This window comes from Carex rostrata, chromosome 18, assembly GCF_964058835.1.
Source record: "Carex rostrata chromosome 18, lpCarRost1.2, whole genome shotgun sequence".
NCBI lineage: Eukaryota > Viridiplantae > Streptophyta > Magnoliopsida > Poales > Cyperaceae > Carex > Carex rostrata.
Window position 1 is genome coordinate 6,631,625 of NC_135935.1, and position 17,833 is coordinate 6,649,457.

At 34.3% G+C, this 17,833-nt stretch overlaps 3 protein-coding genes across 3 annotated transcripts; 1 reads left to right on the plus strand and 2 right to left on the minus strand.

The window, feature by feature from the left end:
- Positions 1 to 7,702: 7,702 nt before the first annotated feature.
- Positions 7,703 to 8,668, minus strand: LOC144569707 (stellacyanin-like). Its single transcript, XM_078320163.1, has 2 exons — positions 8,403 to 8,668; positions 7,703 to 8,240 (listed from the first exon to the last, which is right to left on the minus strand). The coding sequence occupies exons 1-2, from the start codon at positions 8,569 to 8,571 to the stop codon at positions 7,852 to 7,854; spliced, it is 558 nt and encodes a 185-aa protein (XP_078176289.1). The 5' UTR covers positions 8,572 to 8,668; the 3' UTR covers positions 7,703 to 7,851.
- Positions 8,669 to 9,355: 687 nt separating this feature from the next.
- Positions 9,356 to 12,816, minus strand: LOC144569815 (protein SHOOT GRAVITROPISM 6-like). Its single transcript, XM_078320289.1, has 4 exons — positions 12,718 to 12,816; positions 12,515 to 12,620; positions 12,311 to 12,439; positions 9,356 to 9,505 (listed from the first exon to the last, which is right to left on the minus strand). Exons 1-4 carry the CDS (start codon positions 12,786 to 12,788, stop codon positions 9,356 to 9,358), a joined length of 456 nt encoding a protein of 151 aa, XP_078176415.1. The 5' UTR covers positions 12,789 to 12,816.
- A 1,062-nt stretch (positions 12,817 to 13,878) lies between these two features.
- LOC144569664 (Galactose oxidase/kelch repeat superfamily protein) lies at positions 13,879 to 17,033 on the plus strand. Its single transcript, XM_078320120.1, has 2 exons — positions 13,879 to 13,944; positions 15,158 to 17,033. Exon 2 carries the CDS (start codon positions 15,175 to 15,177, stop codon positions 16,423 to 16,425), a length of 1,251 nt encoding a protein of 416 aa, XP_078176246.1. The 5' UTR covers positions 13,879 to 13,944; positions 15,158 to 15,174; the 3' UTR covers positions 16,426 to 17,033.
- The last annotated feature ends 800 nt before the right edge of the window (positions 17,034 to 17,833 follow it).

Sequence of the window (17,833 nt, forward strand, 5' to 3'; positions counted from 1 at the left end):
CATTATTTAGGTTCAAGGTGAAATCGACTTTCCTCTAACAAGAGATTTGACAATCTCTTTAGGTATAAACTCTTATATCCTCTTGTGTGAGAAATGAATGAATTTATTTGTTTTTATTTGATGCACATGAGGTGCTTGATGAATTGTCTAGTGTATTCTTACTTGCGATTGTCATATAAATGAGATCATTTGTGTATTGAGTCAAATAGAGATAGAAATTTTTTAATTTTCACCATCTTGGCATACACATGAAATTCCAACAGTGGTATCAGAGCTAAGGCTTAATTTTTATGACAATTAAACTATTTAATTAGTACTAAGTTAAGTGTACAAATATTTAGTTGACTATCTCTCAAGTTTCTAGTTCATAAATCTGTAAAATTTAGGTCCTTAAGGTATCAAGTCATTTTGGTAATTTTGAATCACCATTTTTGTGAATCTAAAAATTCCTACATTAGTTTATGATATGTGGATGAAGATTCTAAAGTAAAACGTAGAGTTTAGATTGTTTTATTAAGATAAACAAAAAGACAAAACAGGTACAATGCTGGATTTTTCTGTCTCTAGTTTTCTGTTTTTATTAAGATTCAAAATAGCATATCTGGAATTTGGATGAATGGATTTTTATATGTCACCTATCATTAGAAAGATAATGAAGTCTAGTTTTTGAAAAAACTATATTATGCGCTACAAAAATATTACGGATTTTGTGTGAAATTAAAAATTACAGAGACAACTACAATCTGTTTTCAGAATTGGAACCCGAGATTGAAATGTAATTTTCTCACAAACTAATAAATATTTTTTTGTGTTCTTTATATTTCTAGAAAGGTGCTTAACTCTAGTTTTCATAAATGTATGACTTGAATTTTGGTTCGAAATACACAATCTTGGGCATATAAAACATTAACTGGTGTGCAACAGATTGAAACTGAAAATTTTATAATTTTTGGTTTCACCATCTTGAAATATTAATTTTTCACAAGGGCTATTTTGCAAAATCTGTAATATTAAATCTCATTCAAATTTATGGCAGATTAAGGACGAATTAATTATGAATTAATGACATTCAAGGTTTTAATTAGCCATAATTACAATTAAGAATGAATTAATGACATTAGTGATAATTAATTGACAATAAATGACAATTAATAACATTAATGATATTTAAGTGACAATGACATTTAATAAATAAATATTTATTCAATGAGTTTTGTTAAATCATTTCAATTGAATAACATTTATTTATTAAATGTCATTGTCACTTAAATATCATTAATGTCATTAATTGTCATTTATTGACATTAATTATCATTAATGTCATTAATTCATTCTTAATTGCAATTATGACTAATTAAAACTTTGAATGTCATTAATTCATAATTAATTCGTCCTTAATCTGTCTAAAATTTGAATGAGATCTAATATTACAGATTTTGCAAAATAACCCTTGTGAAAAATTAATATTTTAAGATAATGAGACCAAAAATTATAAAATTTCCAGTTTCAGTCTGCTGCGCACCAGTTAATGTTTTATATGCCCAAGATTGTGTGTTTCGAACAAAAATCAAAGTCATATATTTCTGAAAACTAGACTTAATCACCTTTCTGAAAATATAAAGAACACAAAAAAATGTTTATTAGTTTGTGAGAAAATTGCATTTCAATCTTGGGTTCTAATTCTGAAAACAGATTGTAGTTGTCTCTGTAATTTTTAATTTCACAGAAAATTCGTAATATTTTTGTATGCATAATATAGTTTTTCAGAAGCTAGACTTCATTATCTTTTTAATGATAGGTGGCATATAAAAATTCATTCAGCCAAATTCTAGATATGCTATTTTGAATCTTAACAAAAACAGAAAACTGGAGACAGAAAAATCTAGCGCTGTACCTGTTTTATCATTTATGTTTACCTTAATAAAACAATCTAAATTCTCTGTTTTATTTTAGAATCTTCATCCACACATCATGAACTAATGTAGAAATTTTTAGATTCACAAAACTTGTGATTCAAAATTACCAAAATGACTTAATGCCTTAAGGACCTAAATTTTACAGATTTATGAACTAGAAACTTGTGAGATAGTTAACTAAATATTTGTGCACTTAACTTAGCACTAATTAAATAGTTTAATTATCATAAAAATCAAGCCTTAGCTCTGATACCACTGTTGGAATTTCATGTGTATGCCAAGATGGTGAAAATTAAAATTTTTCTATCTCTATTTGACTCAATACACAAAAGATTCCATTTATATGACAATCGAAAGCAAGAATACACTAGACAATTTATCAAGCACCTCATGTGCATCAAATAAAAATAAATAAATTCATTCATTCCTCACACAAGAGGATATAAGAGTTTATACCTAAAGAGATTGTCAAATCTCTTGTTAGAGGAAAGTCGATTTCCCTTCTAGATCTCTTGAAACCGCCATTCTTTTGGAAGCACCTTTTGGTTCACCTTAAACCTAAACAACGAACTACCACACCGTTTAGATAGATGAATGTGGAGTTCAAGGCTTAGATCCAACCACCTAGCAAGAAGAGATGAAGGACATTTCAGTCTAGGATCAACCCTCACAAAATTCGGCCAAGGAGAGGTCCCTCAATTTTTCGGCCAAAGAGAAAAGGAAAGGGGGCTGCAAATAATTTTCCTTAATTTTCCTTAATTACCCCTCTTTAAATAGGCAAGGGCTAGGGCAACTCTTTGTGTTATGTTCTAATCAATTACACAAATGTCATTAGCCTTGTTTAGCCATCTCATGCTCTCTATAATCTCATCTTACTATTGGTTTAATAAATTTATTTATGAACAAATAATATTATTCATATTATTCTATTATACAATATTTCTATTATTCTTATAATGCATTCAAATATTATACTAAATAATATTTGCATAACTTCATAAATTTATTTATGCTCTAAGCTTGTCATATTATAACATTTTATTTTAGCATTTTATCTCATGTATTTTATCTTATACATCATTATGAAATGTAAAATACTCGTTGTTTGTCTCAGTTGGTGTGACCGTCTAGAGGATCTATATCATCTTGGCAATAATGTAAAATACTCGTCATACTAAGGTGCGGGATTCTTGGACTTGTTTGATACTTTATTTTCAGGAATTAAACTGTGTATTCGTTTGTCATGTTGAATCTCATTGATTGCATCATTGAATTGTGTAAAGCATTTGCATAGCCCAATCAAATTAAACTCGAATTGATGTGACTTGAGTGATTTGCATGCTGGTATGGTTGTAGGTTGTGTCGATCTATTATGATCTGATTTGATTGAAAGTCACCACGATTTGATTTGATTTGATATGTATGTGAATGGATTTATGAAGTTAAGCACTTGGATCCAATGAATTTGCCAAGTCGGGCTGTATGCTGACTTGGATTCCCAGGATCCTAATGGCCTTAGGTGAACGGCCCTCGATATTCCCAGTACCGGTTGGGACGAGTGAGGGTGATTATGTTATGAGATGTGATTGCAAATCGTGGGTGACTTGTGTAACATATGTGTTTCGGTGGCATTCTCTTACGTGTTAATGCATTTGGAAGGTCAATTGAATATTACGACTATTGGAATGATTCCAAAGAGGATTTTCTTTATGTGATTTGAAACCAGACCGTAATAAACTGTTAAGCCAAGCGATTGCAGATGGGTGTCAGATAAAGGGTCCAGCGGTTGGCCATCTGTAGGTGTCAGTAACCCTACAGATGTGGGTTTGATAATGGTTCAGCTCGAAAGAACATCTGTAATTGCTACAAGCCCTATTGAATTGAGTTATTGAATTGAGTTAAGCCAAAATATATGTTGTGTTTGAAATTCATCTTGGAAATTCCGTGAACTGTGTTTCAGGTTGATAAATTGTTGTCGAGCACTGACATTCTGTTATTTATGATTATGTATATATATCTGCTTGCATTGTTATTGTTTGGGTTTCATTGTTGAGTATAGAGTTTGATTGCAAGTCCAATAGTCTAAACTGTGGCAAAATTCGCACTGAGAATTTATTCTCACCCCCACCCTCCCGGTTATTTTACAGGTACTGGTGCGACTGATTCCGGAGAGGCACGAGAGTAGTAGGCCTTAGTAGCTTACCACTTGATAACCCTAGATATGTTTTGTTGTATAGATTTAGGGTAGGCCTTATGGTTGGTATCCGGATGAGATACTTATGTTGTATTATATTCTGACCAGACTGTGTACTCTGATTTGTGTATCTATAAACTTAGTTTATATTATTATCTGTTGAATTGTTGAGTAAGATTTGAATAGCCTTGTAAGTATACACGGAGTTGTATGCTTACGGCGGGAGACTGTTACGACCCGTGGCCGCGGGGTGTGACAGGCTCAATATTCGACTTTTCAAAATCCAAACGGTCGATACGAACCTGTTACATATGTAAAAAAAATAGTAAAATGTTATGTAACGTTTTAAAACGTTATGTGACGTTTTTCACTGTAAAACTTGATAAAAATAGCCATCGTTTGAAGGCTGAATTTAATTAAAACATCATAACGTTTTGAGAAAACGTTATAACGTTTTATACACTAAATTATGCGTTTTATACACTATTTTCTGCGTTTCTCACCAGCTGAATCGTTATAACGATTTACCAAAACGTTATAACGTTTTATCCGACAATGTGAGGGTCTATTTAGCAAAATTTATGTTGTCTCTCCTTCTTTCTCTCCATTCCTTCCCCCTTCTCTTGTGTGTTCCGCCAAAGAAAGAAGAAAAGAGAGAGAGAGCTCTTCCCCTCCCTCCAAAACTCCCGTGAAATCGAAGGAATGAGCGAGAAATTAGTTGCTTCTCTCATCTAGCCCTTCCATTCGGTATTTCCTTCTCTCCTCTTCTCTCTCTCAAAACCCAAATTTCACCATTGTTAGGGTTTTTGCTTAAACCCGAAATTCGTGTATAAATTGCGAGTAATCTATCTGCCTTGAGCTTCCATGTTGTTAATTTGGTGATTCTCTTCTCGATTTCATCTCAATCTTGATTTTCAATTTAGGGTTTTGCTCAAATCCGAAAATTGGGAAAGAATTGTAATTGTTTAGTCTAATCCAACCTAATAGAAGTGTAATCGGTAAGTCCCTTTCCCTATCTTTGAAACCTAGAATTTATTTCGATTTTTGATCAATTTAGGGTTTAATTAATCGGCAAATTGAATTGTTACAAGAACCAAAATAGTGAGACGGTAAAGGAATTGTGTATGGTCTAGAGGACACAAACGTGAATATGAGAATTGATAAGAGAGGTTAAGTAATTAAGACCAATGAAGAAAGGGTTGACACCAAAATATTTGAATTTCGTTAAGGAAAGTATAAAGAGATTAATACAACTCAAGCAAGCATTCGAACAAAGGTTAAACCAAGGGTACATGTAATATAAGTGTAGGCTCGGTCGAGCAAGACTTTGCGGGATATTTCGAGACGTATGATCCATAACTAAGCGGTACGCTCGTCGTAATCAGGTGCGAGATTCTTGGACTTGTTTGATGTTTCATTTTCATAAATTAAACTGTTTATTCGTTTGTCATGTTGAATGCTTAATTGTTGCATATTTTGAAATTCATGCTGTATATTGATTCTTGCATAAATGAGAATGATTTGAACTGTTAGGTTAAGGTTATTTGGCATGTTGGTATGGTTATTAATTGATTAGTTCTATTAATTATTCTTTATGTGAATGAATCTGTCAGGCCGACCTGTTTAGGTAGCTGGATAAGGTGACGGTGACCTATCCGTTGACCTGTTTCTGAATTTGCCAGGCCGACCTGTAAAGGTAGCTGGATAAGGTGACGCTGCTGACTTATGCGTTGACCTGTTATGAATTTGCCAGGCCAACCTGTATAGGTGGCTAGATAAGGTCATGCTGCTGACTTATGCGTTGACCTGTTATGAATTTGCTAAGCCGACCTGTATAGGTGGCTGGATAAGGTGACGCTGCTGACTTATGCGTTGACCTGTTATGAATTTTCCAGGCCAACCTGTAAAGGTGGCTGGATAAGGTGACGCTGCTGACCTATGCATTGACCTGTTATGAATTTGCAAGGCTGACCCATATGGGTGGCTTTGATATATTTGTTTGAAATTTGCAAAGTTGACCTGTATAGGTAACTTTGATTCCATGTGAATGCATTTGTCGAGTTGAGCTGTATAGCTGACTTGGAACCAGACCTTAGGAAATGGTTAAGCCAAACAACTACAGATGGGTGTCAGATAAAGGGTCCAGCTGGGTGGGACGTCTGTAGGTGTCAGTAACCCTACAGACGAGGGTTTGATAAAGGGTCCACCTCGAAAGAACATCTGTAGTTGTTACAAGCCCTAATGAGTCGAGTTAAGCCAACTACGTGTTTATTTTGAAATTCATCTTGGAAATTCCGTTAATCGTGATTCATTGAATAAATTGTTGTCAAGCATATGCATCTCGTTAATTATGAATATGTATCTATCTGTACTGCTATTGTGTGGGATTCATTTTTGAATATGGAGTTTGATTGCAAGTCCAATAATCTAACTGTGGCAAATTCGCACTGAGAATTTATTCTCACCCCCTTCCTTTGGGTCATTTTCAGGTTTATTACACGGATACAGAGAGACCATTCTGGATTGCGTCTGACAGCATAACCACGTGAAATTTGGGATATGGTTATTATGTAATGATGTTATTGGTAATGCATATAAAAGATCCACTGCCTTGCGTATATATGTCTTAATAAATATACGCGGCAGGCTGTTATACCCGGGATTTGGGGTGTGACAGAACCGTTCATCTTGTTCTCCATATTAATATGTGTTTGGAGATCAAATTTTATATTTTTTGGAAATTTTTTACTATTTTTTCAGATTTATTGAAAATTGCTGTTTTTCAGACAAATCTGGACCATAAAAAACAACGATATTCAATAAATCTAAAAAAATAGTAAAAAAATTTCAAAAAAATGTAAAATTTGGTCTCCAAACACATATTAATATGGAGAACAAGATGAATGGTTCGGATCGACCATTAGGATTTTGAAAAGTTTAATATTGAGCCGTAGCATGGGAGGCCTCTATGCAACCCATAGCATATTAGCCAAATCCATTATAATTTAAAATATTAAATATGTAATTTGTAGTTTTTTAGTAGTATATAACAAATTTCTCCTTATAAACTGTCCGTCGTACCCACTGTGTAAAAGTGGTTTTAACGCTGGAAACTTGTTCATCATTTGTTTTTTATTTTTTATTTTTTCAACACTATTTGTGTGTGTACTAGTAGGATCTGTTCAGTGGTTTATTGTGTGCATGGAAAAAAAATAATTACTCAGACTTCGCGAAAATCAGCACACGTGCACAGTATTTCGGCTATTCAAAAATTTTCATTCTTGTTCCCTTTAGACAGCCAAACAGGCCCATAATGAGGCTGCTTCGAAATGGACCTGGTCTATTGCTTTATTTTCTTTTAATTCAGTATTTCGAAATATTTTTATTTTCAAAATACATCCTATAAAATACAAAAGAACCTCTATTACAAATTTGTAATAGATATAGAAAAAGATGAATAATTCCAAACATTATAACAAAATTTATAACAAGTAAAAAAAAAATCAAATTTTGGTATATCGGTATAGCCTACTGTTTACCAGTAAAAAAAAAAAAAATTGAATACAGACACATATGAAGAGACATGAATGTATAGTAAATGAATAAACACGCCTCTTTTATTCTACATACATCAAATAAATTATCCAATTAAAAAGTAAAAAAAATCAATCTCTCCTATAACAATAAGTAGAGATAGATGAAAAGAAAAACAATAATCAATACTGTCATATGAGTGTCATTTTAAAATGCCAAAAGTGCAGCCAACCCAAATACAAGCCCGACGCCAGCTGTGACACTCGAGGCGGCCGAGTCTGGGGTGGAGCCGCCAGGTGGAGATGTGGTGGGAGATGTCGAACCAGGTGTGGAAGGGACAGAGGATGGCGGTGTGGGACCACCAGAAGTTGGTGCCGGTGAAGGGGTGGTTCCGGAGACTGCATTGATTTGTACTTTCATGCCTCCTAAACAGTGACCGGTAATTCCGCAAATGAAGTATCTGGTCCCTACTGCAGAGAGAGTAACGACGGTGTTGCCATCATTATGCGTGGCGATCGGGTTGGAGCTAGTGCACGAGTCGAAGTTTGCTTGTGTCACCTCGAGCACGTCGTGTTGAGACGAGCTGTAGCTGAAGGCTGCACAAAAAGTAATGTAGCCGTTAGTTCATGAAGCTATGTTAATTTAGACTAACTATTACATTACATTTTTAGGGGAATATATAAAAAACAAATATTCAAATTTAAAAATGGAACTTTGAAATTTCATTAATTCAGAATTGTTCAGAAAAAATAACTTACTGAGAACATCGCCGGGGTGGAATGTGTTAGATTCAACCCACTGTGTGAAGTTGGTTTGTAGGTCCCATGAGCCACTTGGCGCACCGACGGTGTAGGTTGCAGCCATCGCTAGCTCGGCAATCGCCACCATTGCCACAAATGTCAGCAAAATTTTCGCCATTTTCGTCATTGTAAAGATTTACAATTAATTGGAAAGGAAGGAGCAAGCAGAGGAGTTGATTGTGTTTGGTGTGAAAAGATGAGCGCTAATTAATTAGACTAACTGGCTGTGTGATTTGGAGCAGAGTTTGATGTTGTATTTATACTGCATTGCATTGCATAGGTGCATGGTTTGACTGCTGAGAATAGGTCATAATAAATTGAAATGACTGACTGGGTGTGGGGAGTGGATCCGAATCTACTGAAATCCGATGTCATTACTGTTCATTCTGAAATCTCTGCAATCTGAATCCAGCTATCGAACTGTTTCGAGATACGTGTAAGGAAAAACCAGCTGTTTCGAGATGCGTTCTTGAAAAAATTCGATGACTGAATTTCGGATTGCAGGAATTTCAGAGTAAACAATACCCGATTTCAGAATTTCAGCTGATTTATTTCCGTGGAGAGTAGATGGATAGGACTCATGTGAATCCAACAAGGCGGCTGGGAAATTAATTGTTAAATTGATCACCAGGTCATATAATTAATGGCTTTGACATATTCTCGTTTTTAAATTGATATAGCAACGATTTTTTTACTCGTACCCGGCATATAATTAAAATATTGTTTCCGACAGAGTTCAACGCATTTAATTAAAAATTTCGGACAATTGCAATTTAATTGCTCTTCTAATCAAGTGCCATGCTTTTTATCTCCTCTATATTATGCATCTGGAGTGCAATGAATTTACACTCCAATTTGTGGAGAACAGATCTCAGTGTTTTTGTACGTGAAGTTCTTCTTGGTTCCCCTTACTACAGTGGAGTTTCTCTCATGTCTCTCTTCGATTTTCCGTCTTCTGGAGCGGGAGAACGACACCGGTCAAATGTGATCTGGCAAAATTCTCCCTCCGCACAGTGACTTCTCCTTTCTCTTCCTCCGCGCACCTCCTTCTGGAGCGCAGTCTAAGTGTATAATAGACGTTAGTGGTCAAGAAAGAACTATTCAAGAAGTTGCTGGAGAAAAATACGAGTATGTTGTCTAAAATTGCTTTTCAATAGTCTTAATTATCAATTAAAATTAAAAAAATATATATAAATTTTAAATTTAAATTTAATTCTAATTATAAATCAATATTCCAAAAGAAGTAAATAAAATTCTAAGAGGACATAGTTGATCCGGACCTATAGATCTACATAAAAATTCAAAATTCAAAGAGGAGTTGCCCCCGACTCTTATGGGTCCTCTTGTCAATAGCCTTTGATCTATTGACAAAGGATAACATCATCAGTGTAGAAAATCGTGAGTTTGAAATCGGATTAAAAATGTTTTATAAATAGCTAAACCTTCATCTTTCTATCTCAACTAAAAGCAATTCAAACAATATAAATTTTAATTTCAAAATATTTATGTTTTGACTGAACTGAACTACACAATTTAAATCTTACTTGTTGTATCCATACAGTTAATTCAAGTCACTTACTATGGTGTTAAAATTGATATAAATACAATCGTTTGCATGTACAATTGTGTCATTATTTTCCTTCATCCAAAAAATAGTTAAAAATTCTAACAATCATAAAACTTAATTTTTTTACAAGATTGTGATAGGTAGTTCATATTTAACGGTTTGAATTACTGTTTGAACATTAAAAAATAAGATCCGGACTAAGGTGTAAGAAAAAGTAAACTTATGATCAAACTAATTAATCGTTCTTTGGATTCTATTAACGGATACGGTAAGATCGGGTGGAAGTATCTTCATATTCATATCCGTTACAAATTATTTTTATCCATATCTTACCTTTATCTGCTATAAATTATTTTATATGTTATAATTTGTCGGATAACGAAATGGTAGCCGATAAATAACGGATAATATTAATATATAAATTTTTTATTATTTATTAAATAAAACATTAAAACATATACATTCCTTCACACATGTGTAGTACTTTATTGAAAAAAATATATAATCATGCTAAGAGCAAGTAAATCAATTAAAGTACTCTTTTCAGTACTTTTAATATATATAATTTTTTTGATAATTACCCGATCAGATAACAAGTACGATGTAGGTTTTACCCGTTTAGATAATGAATTTCTTTTTACTCGTACCCAACAAGTTTACGAAAAAAATATATATTATTCATACCCATCTTGTTAAATACATAATGAATCATGGATCGGGTAAACGAATAAAAAGGTGCTATTGACGCCTCTAGATTTTATATCATCAAAATTTTCTAAAAAAAGCCTATCCGATGGTCAACAAATAATGATGCTCATAAATCTCGCTATTAAATACTATTGAATGTTTTCTAAAAGTTTGACTTAGTCCATTTGTACATCAACCGAAATACAATTTTTTCTCTCTTCAGATTCTATATTATGCTACATTATTATAAAATTAAAGTATATTAAAAGCATAGAGCATAAAAAGGCACTAAGTAGACAATGCAAAATATGGAAATCCATCTATTTAAACGAATAAAATTTGAGGGCATGAACCAAAATAAATTGGTAAATGCATATTCTAATTTGGAGTTATATCTTTATAAGATGCTTGTATTAATAATTTATATATAAATCCCAAACCGTTATTGGAGAAAATTAAATCTATAAAGGATTGGATCACTAAAGATGAAACCTTTTTTGTTAGTGAGGCGATTAATTAGGGACAAATTTTATCTAATTATAAAAAGGATGAGATATGAATGTCCATATCAAATTATATATGTATTCGAAAAATAATATCCAATATGTATTTGAAAAATTAAATATAGATATCCGACGACATTTAAATATCCGTCTGAATATAGTTTTACATTTACACTATATAATGTAATATGTATTATGTTTTTTATAATAGTTTAATATGTATTATTTTTTTATAATAATTTAATATGTATTATAAAAAAGTATGTTATTTATCATTATAATTAAATAAATATTACAAATTTTGTTATGTTTTGATAATAATTATATATTTTTTAATAAATATCTAATCTGATATGTATTCATCAAATATTATTTGATCTGTCTTGGAAGAAATAAAAATGGATATGGATATGATTTTAGCACTATCCGCTCTGTATCCTATCCAATCAGTTTTCACCCATTGAGATTGGTTCTAAATTTTGATTTTCAAAAGTATCTCAAAGTTAGAATTTGAATTTGGACCATCCATAAACTTTGACACAAATATTAAAGAAACTCCATAAATTTTAATTAGAACCAAATTTATTCGAATTTTCAAATTCAAATTTCCTGACCCGACCTGTGTGTGGACCTGCCCTTCATTGGAATCTATAATACAAAAAAGGAAACCGGAGATCTTCGTACAGGTTCGGAATATGTTAATCCGACGACAGTGTAACCGTTTGACAGCTAAGCGTACTGTTCCACATGTCAGAGGCGCTTATGCCATGTCGGATTAGTGGTAGAAAGTCGTAGATATAAAGTAAATGTAACTCAATCTTTGGGTAAAGTAAAGTAACTCAATCTTTCCGAATTTTTTATTAATAGAAATAAAATAAATTAAATATTTAAAAACAATACTACTTTTGGTTATTTGTCAAAACTAGGTAGATCGGGTTTTCTAAACCCGTCCCACCGGACGGGTCCAATTAACCCGTCCCGGTTAATTGTAGTTAATCCTTAATCACCATGACGGAAAAAAAAAAAAAAAAATACCTGGCCGGGTCCTGTTAACCCGTCCCACGCCGAAAAAAAAAAAAAAAAAAAAAAAGCTGGCCGGGTCTCTTAACCAGTCCCACGCTGAAAAAAAAATAAAAGGAGACACAAAGCACCTTGAGGCCCATTGAAAAGTTTGAGCGGTCGTCTTTACTATTGATAGATGCTGCTGGGAGAAGAGTAACCAAAACTACCTCTAGTTCCTGGAAATATTAAATGAAACAAAATTAAGAGCCAAAAACAGCTCAATTCAAATTTTAATAAATAGTTGATCTCACCTCAAAATCAAGGAGAGGAGGACCTGATTCTGTCAACAAAGCAGCAGTGAGAACATGATGAAGGCTGCTTGTGGCAACATATGCAATTTCTTGATCTTTCTTACACCTTGTTGGTCAAAGGAGTTAAAATATTAAACAACAATTTGCTTGAAGTATTCCTTTTCAAAGAAGTATAAAAAAAATGTTTAAGAGTATAAATATACAAGTCCAATATTGTAGGGATGAGCCTTGGCAATGCCGCCTTTAGCTGAGATCTTGTAATCAGACCAACCATTTCTCCCAAGGCTTCAACGGAAGATATCCGCACCTGACCATATAACAAAAATTATACACAAATAAAGTTTGGTTGAAACTCGTACTGCACTAGAGTCTCAGGCTCCCTTTTTGTTCTTTAACATCTATGTATTTTACAACCAGTCACTTATTTTACTCTTCTCCCAGCAGCATCTATCGATAGTAAAGACGACCGCTCAAACTTTTCAATGGGCCTCGTGCTTTGTGTCTCCTTTTATTTTTTTTTCGGCGTGGGACGGGTTAAGAGGACCCGGCCAGCTTTTGTTTTTTTTCTTTTTTTTGGCGTGGGACGGGTTAACAGGACCCGGCCAGGTTTTTTTTTTTTTTTTTTTACGGAACGGGACGGGTTAACAGGACCTGGCCATATATTTTTTTTTTTTTCCGTCATGGTAATTAAGGATTAACTACAATTAACCGGGACGGGTTAATTGGACCCGTCCGGTGGGACAGGTTTAGAAAACCCGATCTACCTAGTTTTGACAAAAAACCAAAAGTAGTGTTGTTTTTAAATATTTAATTTATTTTATTTCTATTAATAAAAAATTCGGCTCAATCTTTCTATCGACGAGTTTAGATTCAGTAAAGTAACTCAATCTTTGGGTTTTGAATCGGGACCGTTCGATTCGAATCCGTGATAATCTAACTGAAGTGGAGCGCACACATCTCGAGAGATGAATTCAAATCGCGAAGCAATCTTGAGCGACAGATTCGAATCGAACGGTCTCAATACAAAACCCAAAGATTGGTTTACTTTTGGGGATCCGGACCCGTCGATGGCTTCTGGCATTCGGAATTCGTATCCTCTGCATTAACTCAAAAAAGAATATTTTGATTTAATTTATCTGGACTGTTCAATAAATTTCAAAAATCGTGCAAATTAGATCCGCACTAATATTAAAGAGCCTCTAAGTTATAGGAGCGGACTGGATAGGATCCATTTACAATCAGACGGTCGACATGAATTAACTCAAAAGATGATTTTTTTTTAGTTAATGCAGACGATGCGAGATCCCGGCATTCGGTGCCGATTTGTTTTCTTGTCCTCTTTTCTAAAATTTTTTATTAGAAAGAATTAATCAGTTGAAAGATCGGAGAGGGAGGGGAAGAGAGAGAGAGACTACATCCATCCGAAAGAGGTAACTTTCAATTTCTTCCAAAAGTTCTAACCTTTGGTTCGATTTATCTTAAATGTTAGTAGATTATCTGTGTGTAAACGCGTGGAAGTTTACCCTTTTTTTTGTTCTGCTTAATGGAATCCCAGTGTTCTTACCTGAAGCAAAATCTTTACCACTTCATAGCTAAGCACATTTTTCTTTTCTCATTTAGTTCCGAATATATTTTGCTGTGTTAAGTGCTCGAGTTAGTATATCTTTGACCGAATTAGATTTGAGAAATCGACTGAAAATTTATTTTTAAGATCTTATTTTCCGTCCGATTAGTTTGAATTTCGAATCATTGATTTCTTTTGAGGTAGGAGGGGGTGGGGAGGGGAAGAATGGGGAGGCTAAGCTTAACAATGGTTCAATTTAAGTAAAATTAAGGTGGAATTAGACTGTCTTAAATGAAATTTCCAGCTTTGGTTAGAACTTAGAACAAGCCTCATTCCAACACAAGGCCAAATAATCAAGTCTCTCCACTAGTTTTAATTTGCAATGCTTCTGTTTAAACTTCTAACCAAATAAACAGGGAAATAGTTTGGCATTGCTACCTTTTGTTGGAATTTGAACCCATTTTTTTACATTTATTCCCAATGAAGAATAAAGTTTCCATTAGAAGTGTCAGACAATGGACATGTTCTCAAGTTATGCTAATCGTTTTAGATTTTATCTACCCTTTCTGTGAATAGCCTTTAAAATTGTTGGAGCTTCAAAATTTGTTCCCTTAAATATATGTAAAAAACCTGTTCATGGTCTCCTCTATTTAATCCAACTCTGGTTAATAAATTTGCATCTATAAAATTATGCTGCTTGAATTATAGTTTAGTGCTTTAGTTCTTTAGTTTTGTTATTAAGACCCTGAAGTTGTTCAAGAAAAAGATATTAAAAACCTGAATTGACAAATGGCTTAATAGCTTGAGTGTTGAGGCGCTATAATGGCCTCCATGAGTTCCTGGGTTCAAATCCCCTTGGACACAAATATGGCGTGTGAGCCTACTTCATTTTATTATAGAAAAACAAAAGGAATTGAGCTGTCAAAATGAAAATTTCATTAAACCCTAGTAATTGCTTTTCTCAGGTGAAAAAGCCATCTGTGGTGCATGTAATAGCAGAAAGTTTAGTTGAAATTGGTTGCAATCTAATTGATATTTGTTTGATTGGTTTATTTTTGTTGTGCGATGCTTGTATTCAGGGTTTTATATCGAAAACATGCATGGATTTGGAGAAACTTTTCCCTTGGTGCCAAGAAGCTCTGTTTCTCTCTCTGATGAGATGGGACCTGTTCCCCGGCTTGGTGGGCCCCGTACCATCAGTCCTTCTCATCAAAAGACCATCAAAACAAAACCACGTGGCCTTGATGAAGAAACAAATGTTTTAACAACTGCCAACAAAATCCTAATTTCTGAAATCCAGCTGGATGAGTCAGTCTGGGCCCACCTACCAGATGACCTACAGATTGAAATACTGGCGCGGGTTCCACCTTTCCTACTCTTCAGGCTTCGACCAGTTTGCAAGCGATGGAACTCAATTTTGAACGACTCAGGCTTTATTTCAACTCATTCCAGAGTTCCTGTCCATGGACCCTGCCTCCTTACCTTTTGGCGAAACCCTAGTTCACAACTCTCCATATTGAGCATGCCTTTGAAAACTTGGTTCAAGATACCTTTTGGGTTCTTACCTGACTGGGTCTTCTGGCTTGTTGGATCATCAGGTGGTTTGGTTTGCTTCACTGGTTTTGATGAATTGACCTTCAAAACTCTTATTTGCAACCCGCTAACCCAGACCTGGCAGGTCCTTCCCAGCATGCACCACAATCAGCAGAGGCAGCTGATTCTGGTAAAAAGCAACTCTGGCACTGATTACAAGGTTATAGCAGCCAGTGAGATTTCTGGGGACAGCAAAACTATACCAACAGAGGTTTATGACTCAAGAACCGGTACCTGGTCGTTACATGATACAATGCCAGCTGTCAGCCTGTGCTCCTCCAAAATGGCCTTTTGTGATTCCAGGTTGTACTTGGAAACTTTAAACCCAATAGGGTTGATGGTGTACCAGGTCGATACAGGCAGGTGGGACTACATACCTGTTAAATTCCCTAGATCTCTACTAGATGGATACTTAGTCTCAGGGGCAAAAAAGAGATTATTTTTGGTAGGTCGAGTTGGAATTTATAGCACCTTGCAAAGCATGAGGGTTTGGGAGCTTGACCATGGCAAGAGTATCTGGACAGAAATTACTAGAATGCCCCCGAGGTATTTCAGGTCTCTTTTGAGGCTCTCGGCTGAGAGATTTGAGTGTTTTGGTCAGGATAATTTAATTTGTTTTACTTCTTGGAATCAAGGCAAGGGACTATTATATGATGTGGAGAAAAAATCATGGTCATGGATTATGGGTCCGGCAGTTCAGTTGTGTAACAGCCAGGTGTGCTTTTACGAGCCGAGATTTGATACCTTGGTTTGACAGGTGTGGAACTAGGTCTCTGCCAAAATTTAACTTTGAGATCCAAGTTGTCAGTGGAAATGGAGTTTAGTGGAGTTCTCTAAATGGTGCAACACTTTTTACAAGAGAGAAATTATAATTTCTTGTGGAATTTAGGGATGTTTTTGTGTCTTGTGTGAATGAAAAGTTACATTTTGTAGTCACATTTCCCTTATGGTTTCAAACAATAGATGGAGTTGATTTTGTAAGATGCTCGAGCGGGACAGCAAGAAGATTAGGCTTTTGTCCGACAATTTGTAAATGAGAATGGTTTAAAATCCTAGTGAGTTGGAAAACTAATGAGAAATTGTTATCTTTATGCATGCCAAATCGGAAGAATATTGGCACGACTTTTCATTTGATGAAGGAAAAGTCGAGACAAGAAATATTTATTCCAGACATTATTTAATCAATAGGGGAAAGATGCTTTCATCTGATCTAATTGGTGTAACTAGGCAGAAAAAGACAAAATATGGAGGATTAATTGATTGATGTTTCTGGGATTTGTAATATTCTATTGTTGTCCTGTACAGGATTAAAGTTTTGAAAAAAAATATTTAGATTTTTGAAATTTTATCTTTTTGCAGTTGTTCAATGTAGCTGCTTCATTATTCTTTATTTGTTAATACTTAATACTATTAGTATTTTTCCTGGATGCAAACTTATGATACCATTGACATTCTGTGTGGTTAATTACCATGACAAGTGAAACTTCTCTCGTCAATTTTGCTACATACCAGTATCATTCCATTGGAAATGTGTACAATTTCTTGACTGGTTCAGTGTAATATTAAATCTTACAAATTTTTCTTGCACATCTCATCAGATGCTCATTTTCACTGCCATTCCTACACAACAATCTCTCTGGTTAAATTTGGATGGTTCAGATGGGTTCAGGAATCCACCTGTGTTGTGAAGAATTCACATCCAGTGAAAAGGTAATCAATCTGGACCTTAAATTTTGTTGAATGATTGAGTTTAAGTAATGTCAGATTCATACTGTGCCAGTGATGCATTCTGCATCTTAGTTTTGAGTTGAGCTATACGATCTGTTTCACCTGGTTCGGTTGTTTTCTTTGCTATTTTGTATTTTTCTTCCACTGAAAACTGCTGTTTCTTGGTCTACCTGTTATCTCAGACACTTAAATTCTATGGTATTATTTCTCCAAAATAAACAGTGAGAGTTTTATTGCTGGGGTCGTTAATGGCTGCTGTGCAATAATTTAATTGTATGATGCTGCACAGTACAGCACCGGCGAGGAAATGAAATTGCATTTGCTTGATTATCTACTAATTAAACCCTAAAAAAAAATTATCTACTAATTAATTGAGGAACTCTATAAACCGGTACCCCCCCTGTGTCATTAAATTTTCTGCTTTTTTGGTGTGT